Raw genomic sequence first — 12,032 nt, 5'->3', positions numbered from 1 at the left:
GAGCAGTGAAGGAAAAAACATTTATGTTTTGGATCCAATCAGGAGAGAGAAACTGCATAGTAATTTGAACAGGGGAAGATGATACAAGGAATTAGTAGCTATAATACAGAACTGGAGTAATGTGGGATAGACTAATAGGAAGTAGAGAAGACAGGAATAGCAAATACCAAGTAAAGCTCCTACTTTAGGGGCTGAGATTAAGCATCCCAAGACAGAGCCCCACCAGCCCCAGGGCTGAGTCCTGACCTTGTTGGAGAGCATATGTCTGTTGCTTACTGGATGGCGGGGAAGTCACTCTGATGCCTGGTAGAATTTGCTGAAAATCTGCCCTCTGGAACTTAATGGAAATCTATTCTCTGGGGTGGCAGAGAAGGCTATTTACTTTCTTCTAGATAGTGGGAATTGCTCAGGGAAGCTGTTGGTTGCTGCGGTCTTTGTGCTGCAAGAGACAGGTGCTGAAGATGCTGGGATGTGGCAGGATCCTTGTGCCAGGGAGAGCCACACGCACTGGAGAGACTACCCAAGCGGCACGCTGGAACCCACAGCAGAGCACTCTCCTCCTGCAGTGTCTCTCCAGTGCCCTCTACTGACAGAGCTCCAGGGCTAGCTAGCAAAGGAAAATAGCTAAAGGGCTCAGATCTACTTTCATAGAACTGGCAAAAAAGATGAATTTCAAGTTGAAGGCAATACATCAATAATCACAGAAGGGCAAAGGGGAAGTAAAATTTAACAGCCTACAAAAGGGAGAACTATGAAATCAGAGGATACTATGTCTCTCTGACCATCAAAATCCCCTAAATTGTTTGGACTTTGCCACATTGACAGAAGAGGGCACTAATTAAACTTCGAATCTCATGAAATACTCTAATACCACAAAAATGAACAGATTTGAAGTGAAAGATTTCAAAGATCCATACAGTGTTACTGAAAAAAATCAGAAGAGAAAATCTAATTCATGCTAAGGAAATTTCCCCTCAGAGAAGTAGCCATGAAGAAGAAGAAAACTATAAAATAAACCCCAAATGGAAGCAAATATACTTGTGCATTCAAAGATAAAGACAACTACCTTGAATCAGAAAGTTAAAAACTAAGAACAGAAATAGACCACAAGGTAGAGGGGGATGGGAGAAAAAGGAAAAGGAGAAGAGAGAGGAAGAAATGAGAGTTGATTGAGGTCAGGAAAGAAATGGAAGAAAAAGATGTCTTAGAAGTGAAAAAATTATAAAGTTGCACAAAGGAGAGTAGACGCAAATGAAAATTTAATTAAGGGCATTGAATAAAGGCAGAAGGGGGGAAAAAAGTCCTAAGAGAATGTAGAAGGACTAAAGGGGTGCCTGGGTGGCCCAGTCCTTTAAGTGTGTAACTCTTGATTTCAACTCAGGTCATGATCTCTGGGTGGTGAGATTGAGCCCAGTATCCACCTCCACACTTAGTGTGAAGTCTGCTTAAGATTATCTCTCACCAGGGCACCTGGGTGGCTCAGAGGGTTAAGCCTCTGCCTTCAGCTCAGGTCATGATCTCAGGGTCCTGGGATCGAGCCCGGAATAGGGCTCTCTGCTCAGCGGGGAGCCTTGCTTTCCCCTTTCTCTCTGTCTGCCTCTCTGCCTGCTTGTGATCTCTCTCTCTCTCTCTCTCTCTCAAATAAATAAATAAATAAATAAAACCTTTAAAAAAAAAAAGAAGTTTCTCTCTCACCTTCTACCCCTTCTCCCCCCAACAACAACAACAACAAAAACATTTAAAAGGACTAGAGAGAAAGTAGTGCAAATGGAATGCAGACAAGGGATAGCACTTGTTCGAGTCCCTAAAGGACAATACCACTGAAACCTGAGAAACTCAGTGGCAAGGTGAAATAAGAAAGTGGGACCAAGAGCATTTTTTTTTAAAGATTTTTACTTACTTATTTAACAGAGACACAGTGAGAGAGGAAACACAAGCAGGAGGAGTGGGAGGGGAGGAAGCAGGCTTCCTGTGGGACTTGATCCCAGGACCCTGGGATCATGACCCGAGCCCAATGTGGGACTTGATCCCAGGACCCTGGGATCATGACCCAAGCCGAAGGCAGACGCTTAACTGACTAAGCCACCCAGGTGCCCCTTTAATACGGTGTTTATTAATATTTAGTCCTGAGAATCCCGTAAGTCACTTTTAGGAAGCAAAAATTACAGAGGATCCAGGGAGGCATAGCTAGAAACACACGAGTAATTGGAGATCCTAATATGTAACTCAGTACAAGACAGATCAAGTGAACAAAGAATAAGAAATAGACAAAGAATAGGATCAATAAGATAGATCTTTAACTCTACACCCTGATAATAGAGCTTGTGCCTTCTGCTCAAGTGCCTCTGGAACATTAATAAAAATTGATCAGTTATTAGGTCATCAGGAAAGCATATAAGTAGACCCATAAAACACCAGTATTATACTATCTGATCACACTACAGTAGAACTAGACATTTCCAACAAGAACAAAAATGTCAAAAGCCCATCCTTCTGGAAACTTAGAAACCTATCAAAGTACTCTTTTTTTTTTAAACATTTAAAGCTAAACATTTAAAGAGGGAGATTCTTGGTATTAAATAAGGAGCTACATATTGTCAGTATGTCCTATTACTGATTGTATTAATGTTGTTAATCGGGCTAGAATGATATTAGCTAGGTTTCTCCACTGTGAAGTTACTATCTTCACTTTGTAAGAAGTATTTTGTGGGAAGATACTTTGAGACAATTCGAATAAACTTGTTTTTCATCGTAGTTTTGCCCACAAGTTTTAGAGTCTGCCTGTGAATCTACCTGAAAAGTATAAGGCCTACAGGTCTAGCATTTAAGAAGTGGATGAATTTGCTGACCTCGGAATTAAAATACTGATTCTTTTTTTTTTTTTAACATTTTTTTTAATATAATTTTTTATTTTTTATAAACATGTATTTTTATCCCCAGTGGTACAGGTCTGTGAATCACCAGGTTTACACAATTCACAGCACTCACCAAAGCACATACCCTCCCCAATGTCCATAATACCACCTCCTTCTCCCAAACCCCCTCCCCCCAGCAACCCTCAGTTTGTTTTATGAGATTAAGAGTCACTTATGGTTTGTCTCCCTCCCAATCCCATCTTCTTTCATTTATTCTTCTCGTACCCACTTGAGCCCCCATGTTGCAACACCACTTCCTCATATCAGGGGGATCATATGATAGTTGTCTTTCTCCGCCTGACTTATTTCGCTAAGCATGATACGCTCTAGTTCCATCCATGTTGTCGCAAATGGCAAGATTTCATTTCTTTTGATGGCTGCATAGTATTCCATTGTGTATATATACCACATCTTCTTGATCCATTCATCTGTTGATGGACATCTAGGTTCTTTCCATAGTTTGGCTATTGTGGACATTGCTGCTATAAACATTCGAGTACACGTGCCCCTTTGGATCACTACGTTTGTATCTTTAGGGTAAATACCCAATAGTGCAATTGCTGGGTCATAGGGCAGTTCTATTTTCAACATTTTGAGGAACCTCCATGCTGTTTTCCAGAGAGGTTGCACCAGCTTGCATTCCTACCAACAGTGTAGGAGGGTTCCCCTTTCTCCGCATCCTCGCCAGCATCTGTCATTTCCTGACTTGTTGATTTTAGCCATTCTGACTGGTGTGAGGTGATATCGCATTGTGGTTTTGATTTGTATTTCCCTGATGCCGAGTGATATGGAGCACTTTTTCATGTGTCTGTTGGCCACCTGGATGTCTTCTTTGCAGAAATGTCTGTTCATGTCCTCTGCCCATTTCTTGATTGGATTATTTGTTCTTTGGGTGTTGAGTTTGCTAAGCTCTTTATAGATTCTGGACACTAGTCCTTTATCTGATATGTCGTTTGCAAATATCTTCTCCCATTCTGTCAGTTGTCTTTTGATTTTGTTAACTGTTTCCTTTGCTGTGCAAAAGCTTTCGATCTTGATGAAATCCCAATAGTTCATTTTTGCCCTTGCTTCCCTTGCCTTTGGCGTTGTTCCTAGGAAGATGTTGCTGCGGCTGAGGTCGAAGAGGTTGCTGCCTGTGTTGTCCTCAAGGATTTTGATGGATTCCTTTCGCACATTGAGGTCCTTCATCCATTTTGAGTCTATTTTCGTGTGTGGTGTAAGGAAATGGTCCAATTTCATTTTTCTGCATGTGGCTGTCCAATTTTCCCAGCACCATTTATTGAAGAGGCTGTCTTTTTTCCATTGGACATTCTTTCCTGCTTTGTCGAAGATTAGTTGACCATAGAGTTGAGAGTCTATTTCTGGGCTCTCTATTCTGTTCCATTGATCTATGGGTCTGTTTTTGTGCCAGTACCATGCTGTCTTGATGATGACAGCTTTGTAATAGAGCTTGAAGTCCGGGATTGTGATGCCACCAACGTTGGCTTTCTTCTTCAATATCCCTTTAGCTATTCGAGGTCTTTTCTGGTTCCATATAAATTTTAGAATTATTTGTTCCATTTCTTTGAAAAAGATGGATGGTACTTTGATAAGAATTGCATTAAATGTGTGGATTGCTTTAGGTAGCATAGACATTTTCACAATATTTATTCTTCCAATCCAGGAGCATGGAACATTTTTCCATTTCTTTGTGTCTTCCTCAATTTCTTTCATGAGTACTTTATAGTTTTCTGAGTATAGATTCTGTGTCTCTTTGGTTAGGTTTATTCCTAGGTATCTTATGGTTTTGGGTGCAATTGTAAATGGGATGGACTCCTTAATTTCCCTTTCTTCTGTCTTGCTGTTGGTGTAGAGAAATGCAACTGATTTCTGTGCATTGATTTTATATCCTGACACTTTACTGAATTCCTGTATAAGTTCTAGCAGTTTTGGAGTGGAGTCTTTTGGGTTTTCCACATATAGTATCATATCATCTGCGAAGAGTGATAATTTGACTTCTTTGCCGATTTGGATGCCTTTAATTTCCTTTTGTTGTCTGATTGCTGAGGCTAGGACCTCTAGTACTATGTTGAATAGCAGTGGTGATAATGGACATCCCTGCCGTGTTCCTGACCTTAGCGGAAAAGCTTTCAGTTTTTCTCCGTTGAGAATGATATTTGCGGTGGGTTTTTCATAGATGGCTTTGATGATATTGAGGTATGTGCCCTCTATCCCTACACTTTGAAGAGTTTTGATCAGGAAGGGATGTTGTACTTTGTCAAATGCTTTTTCAGCATCTATTGAGAGTATCATGTGGTTCTTGTTCTTACTTTTATTGATGTGTTGTATCACATTGACTGATTTGCGGATGTTGAACCAACCTTGCAGCCCCGGAATAAATCCCACTTGGTCGTGGTGAATAATCTTTTTAATGTACTGTTGAATCCTATTGGCTAGTATTTTGTTGAGTATTTTCGCATCTGTGTTCATCAAGGATATTGGTCTATAGCTCTCTTTTTTGGTGGGATCCTTGTCTGGTTTTGGGATCAAGGTGATGCTGGCCTCATAAAATGAGTTTGGAAGTTTTCCTTCCATTTCTATTTTTTGGAACAGTTTTAGGAGAATAGGAATTAGTTCTTCTTTAAATGTTTGGTAGAATTCCCCCGGGAAGCCGTCTGGCCCTGGGCTTTTGTTTGTTTGGAGATTTTTAATGACTGCTTCAATCTCCTTACTGGTTATGGGTCTGTTCAGGCTTTCTATTTCTTCCTGGTTCAGTTGTGGTAGTTTATATGTTTCTAGGAATGCATCCATTTCTTCCAGATTGTCAAATTTATTGCCGTAGAGTTGCTCATAGTATGTTCTTATAATACTTTGTATTTCTTTGGTGTTAGTTGTGATCTGTCCTCTTTCATTCATGATTTTATTTATTTGGGCCCTTTCTCTTTTCGTTTTGATAAGTCGGGCCAGGGGCTTATCAATGTTATTAATTCTTTCAAAGAACCAGCTCCTACTTTCGTTGATTTGTTCTATTGTTTTTTTGACTTCTATTTCATTGATTTCTGCTCTGATCTTTATGATTTCTCTTCTCCTGCTAGGCTTAGGGTTTCTTTCTTGTTCTTTCTCCAGCTCCTTTAGGTGTAGGGTTAGATTGTGTACCTGAGACCTTTCTTGTTTCTTGAGAAAGGCTTGTACCGCTATATATTTTCCTCTCAGGACTGCCTTTGTTGTGTCCCACAGATTTTGAACCGTTGTATTTTCATTATCATTTGTTTCCATGATTTTTTTCAATTCTTCTTTAATTTCCCGGTTGACCCATTCATTCTTTAGAAGGATGCTGTTTAGTCTCCATGTATTTTGGTTCTTTTCAAACTTCTTTTTGTGGTTGAGTTCTAGCTTTAGAGCATTGTGGTCTGAAAATATGCAGGGAATGATCCCAATCTTTTGATACTGGTTGAGTCCTGATTTAGGACCGAGGATGTGATCTATTCTGGAGAATGTTCCATGTGCACTAGAGAAGAATGTGTATTCTGTTGCTTTGGGATGAAATGTTCTGAATATATCTGTGATGTCCATCTGGTCCAGTGTGTCGTTTAAGGCCTTTATTTCCTTGCTGATCTTTTGCTTGGATGATCTGTCCATTTCAGTGAGGGGAGTGTTAAAGTCCCCTACTATTATTGTATGATTGTTGATGTGTTTCTTTGATTTTGTTATTAATTGGTTTATATAGTTGGCTGCTCCCACGTTGGGGGCATAGATATTTAAAATTTTTTTTTTTTTTTAAGATTTTATTTATTTATTTATTTTACAGAGAGAAATCACAAGTAGATGGAGAGGCAGGCAGAGAGAGAGAGAGAGGGAAGCAGGCTCCCCGCTGAGCAGAGAGCCCGATGCGGGGCTCGATCCCAGGACCCTGAGATCATGACCTGAGCCGAAGGCAGCGGCTTAACCCACTGAGCCACCCAGGCGTCCCTAAAATTGTTAAATCTTCTTGTTGGACAGACCCTTTGAGTATGATATAGTGTCCTTCCTCATCTCTTATTATAGTCTTTGGCTTAAAATCTAATTGATCTGATATAAGGATTGCCACTCCTGCTTTCTTCTGATGTCCATTAGCATGGTAAATTCTTTTCCACCCCTCACTTTAAATCTGGAGGTGTCTTCAGGCTTAAAATGAGTTTCTTGGAGGCAACATATAGATGGATTTTGTTTTTTTATCCATTCTGATAGCCTGTGTCTTTTGACAGGGGCATTTAGCCCATTAACATTCAAGGTAACTATTGAGAGATATGAATTTAGTGCCATTGTTTTGCCTGTAAGGTGACTGTTACTGTATATGGTCTCTGTTCCTTTCTGATCTACCACTTGTAGGCTCTCTCTTTGCTTAGAGGACCCCTTTCAAGATTTCCTGTAGAGCTGGTTTGGTGTTTGCAAATTCTTTCAGTTGTTGTTTGTCCTGGAAGCTTTTAATCTCTCCTTCTATTTTCAATGATAGCCTAGCTGGATATAGTATTCTTGGCTGCATGTTTTTCTCGTTTAGTGCTCTGAAAATATCATGCCAGCTCTTTCTGGCCTGCCAGGTCTCTGTGGATAAGTCAGCTGCCAATCTAATATTTTTACCATTGTATGTTACAGACTTCTTTTCCCGGGCTGCTTTCAGGATTTTCTCTTTGTCACTGAGACTTGTAAATTTTACTATTAGGTGACGGGGTGTGGGCCTATTCTTATTGATTTTGAGGGGCGTTCTCTGAACCTCCTGAATTTTGATGCTCATTCCCTTTGCCATATTGGGGAAATTCTCCCCAATAATTCTCTCTAGTATACCTTCTGCTCCCCTCTCTCTTTCTTCTTCTTCTGGAATCCCAATTATTCTAATGTTGTTTCGTCTTATGGTGTCACTTATCTCTCGAATTCTCCCCTCGTGGTCCAGTAGCTGTTTGTCCCTCTTTTGCTCAGCTTCTTTATTCTCTGTCATTTGGTCTTCTATATCACTAATTCTTTCTTCTGCCTCATTTATCCTAGCAGTGAGAGCCTCCATTTTTGATTGCACCTCATTAATAGCTTTTTTGATTTCAACTTGGTTAGATTTTAGTTCTTTTATTTCTCCAGAAAGGGCTTTTATATCTCTCGAGAGGGTTTCTCTAATATCTTCCATGCCTTTTTCGAGCCCGGCTAGAACCTTGAGAATTGTCATTCTGAACTCTAGATCTGACATATCACCAATGTCTGTATTGATTAGGTCCCTAGCCTTCGGTACTGCCTCTTGTTCTTTTTTTTGAGTTGAATTTTTCCGTCTTGTCATTTTGTCCTTTCAGAAAGTGGTTGTTTTTCTGTTTCCAGAATTGCTGTTCTTCTTCTCTTCGATCTCCGATGGATTTTCAGGTGTTTGCAATCTTTAGATAAGCTATCTAGCTGATCTCCAGCTAGCTGAAGTAGTCTCAGCCAGCTACTTCTCCGCCATCTTGACTCCTGTCTCCAAAGCACTGATTCTATAGCAGACCTAAATATCTGTGGGCTGTGCAGTCTCGGTCCTTACTACCACTGCCTTTCTAGTGCTAAGGCAGCCACAGACAGTGTGTAAATGAAGGAGCAGGACTCTTGCCATACCACTTGATTGACAAGAATAGGTGAGCAGGTCTGATGTGGCCCACAGCCCTAGTTGGCGAGCCTTGCCTTAGAGGATGGGGAAGAGAGTGTGAAAAGAATGTCCATTCTTTCTGCTTTTCTTGATGTCTCTCTGATTCTTCTATACATGTTCTTACTTTTCTTCCTTAATCTGCTTCTGTAATTTATACCTTACCTGCAACCTCCCAACACAGACCCAACACAGACCATTCTCATGTATACATATGCACTCATTCGACTCCTAAATGTAATATAATTTTTCTGGGAAGGAATTTCTTTCCATATCTCAAACTCCAGATTTGGATCAGAGTTATAGGAGAAGGAAGAAAATAGTAATTATGTAAGAAGTAAAAGTGGGCAAATAAATGCAGAGAGGAACCTGAGTCATGTGGAAGAGAGCCCATGTAGGGAAGCTGTGGGAGCCCCTTGAAGTGTTTGGTATCAGAGAGAAGAGGGAAACCAGGATAGAGTAAAAATAGAAGCAGTTCATAGGTCAAGGTGTGCTTTGTTTCCTCAGGAGAGAAGGAGATGCCAAGGAACTGGGGTAGTTGGAAAGAAGCAGAATAGTAGTTTAGGTATAGGGAAAAAAGGATTTGGAAGAATACTGATGAAAATGGGAAAAAATGTGGGGCTAGTAGACTGAACTTACTGAATTCAGATATTGATTCTTTTGCCACTCCCTTTCCTCATGAACAAAGGGAATTCTTTCAATAAACATTTGGATTACTGTGTAGCTCATCTATGTTGGTGTCCTTTGTATGTGTCAGTCAGTAAAGGATATTAAACTTCTATCTTAAAAATCTTTGGAGCTCCTTACTGGCTTTAACCACTTCCCCACATGGGCTCTCTTCCACATGACTCATGTTCCTCTCTGCATTTATTTGCCCATTTTTACTCCTTACATAATCACTATTTTCTCCCTTCTCCTATAACTCTGATCCAAATCTGGAGTTTGAGCTATGGAAAGAAAGAAATTCCTTCCCAGAAAAATTATCCTATATTCAGGAGTCGAGTGAGTGCAAAAGTATATGTGAGAGTATTATTTATGAACTTCATGAACTTTATTTATCTTTGAACTTTAGTTACTTTTAGAATAAACCCTTTCATAGGAACTATTTTAGGCCAAACTACCTTTTCTTTTCTTTTTTCCTTTTTTTTTCCCCCCGAATTCCCTTTTCAGTGTGTTCCCAGTTTCAGAACTACAAGAACTGTTTTACAGGGCTATAAGGTTTTTCTCCTGGGAGCTCTTATCAGTGCTTTTCTAAATTATACCTACAAAATACCGAGATGCGATTCATCGTCTCCTGTTGACCCAACAGGGAGAGATGGTAACGAAGGTCATAGCTCAGGCAGGCCAAGTCCCTGAAGGATGACTGATCTTTGTTCTCACAATATGACATATGGATGACACGTGGGCCAGGTGTAGACTGAGAAGATGCCTACCTTCGCACTCAGAAGAATTGTGTGTGTCAGTATAGACTACTGACAACCGGTTCTTCTCTACTTTTAGACATTCCAGATCACTTAGAAAAGATTTCACTGTGTGGTAAATACTGTGTCTAGTCAGCAATATTGAAAAGCAAAACAAACTAGTGTACAAAGTAGAGTTGCAGAACATGCAAGCTGACAGGGACCTGATCACTTAAAAAGTGATAACAGAACTGGAAAAAGCTCCTCACAAGCCAGAACTCTGAGGGAGAGACAACCAGTCATATAAATAGGACACAGAATTACTTTGAAGGAAATATATTGACAAATGTTAATTAATATTTTTTTTATTTTGCTGCTGGTCAGTTCATGCAGTTCTGTATAATTGTTCTGTATAATTACAGTATTTCTAGTTTCACCCAGAGGGCAAGAATTTCCTTTCTCCTCTTTATGTCCCTAGATCCTTGCATAGAGTAGATAATTGTAAAAAGTCTGTAAATGAAGAAGCAAATGTACATTTTACACTATTAAAAATCTATAACTGACCTCATACCTGCTTATGTCATAATGACACTTGACATTTTTCTATTTATAGTTTTTGTTACTCTTAGCAAAAAATGGGTAAAGAGTAGAAAATATTAAAATTGACAAGACTTACTAGAAAATAGACCAAATACTTCTTTTTAAAAATTATTTATTTATTTATTTGTAAAGATTTTATTTATTTATTTGATAGAGATCACAAGTAGACAGAGAGGCAAGCAGAGAGAGAGGAAGGGAAGCAGGCTCCCTGCTGAGCAGAGAGCCTGACGTGGTGCCCTATCCCAGGACTCTGAGATCATGACCTGAGCGGAGATTCTCTCTCTCCCTCTTCCTCTGCCCCTTGCCCCTCAAAAAAAAAATAGTTTTATTTTGTAGAACTGGCATGGCCTAAGTTTCTGAGGTCTTGTTTTTATTTTGTTTTACTCTTCTAATTATGTATAAACTAGATCATTTAAATTCAGAAACAAAATGTAAGATGGTCTCATAGTAATCTTTGATTCTGGTATTTTAAAGTTCTACCTTTCTTTTACCCCACATTTTTAGAATTGCCAATGCCACTCCCATCCCAGGAGACTTGCTTCGGGAAAATACAGATGAGGTGTTTCCAGATGAACAGCTTAGTGATGGGGAGAATGGCATCCCTGTTGGTGTGTCACCAGATAAATTGCCGGGATCTTTGGGACACCCACGTCCCCAGGAGAAGGATGTCTGGGAAGAGATGGATGCCAACAGGAACAAGATAAAGCTTGGGATTTGTAAGGTGCGTATTTCTTGCATAGGATGGGGTTTCTTTCCTAAGTGCTTAAGATTTTCCTTCTGTTGCTATAACAAAGCATCATGATTCTTAATTTTGGATGAGAAATAGAAAATTGTATTACTAGTGATTTATGTATTTGTATTTACAACATCTTGGCTAATTTTGCCCATAACAGTGAGATATAGACACTAAACATTAATTTTCATCTTGTATTTGGTGGAAAAGATGAAGGCATTTAAAAAAATCACACTGAGACTAAAAGAAGAGACATCTGTAGGTCAGAAGTTAATAGTCTTTTTAAATAATGTGACAAGACTCTTGGCCCTTTCTTTAGTGTGGACCTGTGGAGCTAGGAGTACCTGTTGTGAACATTGTCTTCAGTGGAGGTGGGGAAATAAGGCTAGAAATGGAAAGCACCAAACTAATCAGAAGCTGATAAAGTGGATGTTGAATAATTGACATGGGTTTTTCTTCCTTAGGATTCTAAACAGTACCAATATTTATATGGGGAGAGATACAATATGGGGAGAGATACAGATTTCTGAATTAAATGGTTAATTTTTAGTACTCTTGCAGTACTCTTTAGTACTCAAATTTCTTTTGGATCTTACTGTCCTTGTCATTTCCATTTTCATAGAAGATAAGATGAAGCTAAATGGGAATGGAGGGGCAGTGAATTATGAACCAATTAGCTTTTGGTGCTTCTTATGATTTTATAAAGATTTAGTTGGGATGGAAATTAAATTTATAGGTGTAAAATGATACTTTGGGCTCATACCTGTTAACAT

At 39.4% G+C, this 12,032-nt stretch overlaps 1 protein-coding gene across 4 annotated transcripts in view; it reads left to right on the top strand.

Moving 5' to 3' along the window:
• The window catches only part of TTBK2 (tau tubulin kinase 2), a 164,890-nt gene that overhangs the window by 122,442 nt on the left and 30,416 nt on the right, over positions 1 to 12,032 (top strand). For all 4 annotated transcript variants that reach the window (XM_059181301.1, XM_059181302.1, XM_059181304.1 and 1 more), the window contains one exon: positions 11,031 to 11,247. In XM_059181301.1, coding sequence (XP_059037284.1) covers positions 11,031 to 11,247 — 217 coding nt within the window. The remainder of the gene's footprint in view (positions 1 to 11,030; positions 11,248 to 12,032) is intronic.

This window comes from Mustela lutreola, chromosome 7, assembly GCF_030435805.1.
Source record: "Mustela lutreola isolate mMusLut2 chromosome 7, mMusLut2.pri, whole genome shotgun sequence".
Taxonomy (NCBI): Eukaryota; Metazoa; Chordata; class Mammalia; order Carnivora; family Mustelidae; genus Mustela; species Mustela lutreola.
This window is presented reverse-complemented; position numbering and strand designations above follow the sequence as displayed.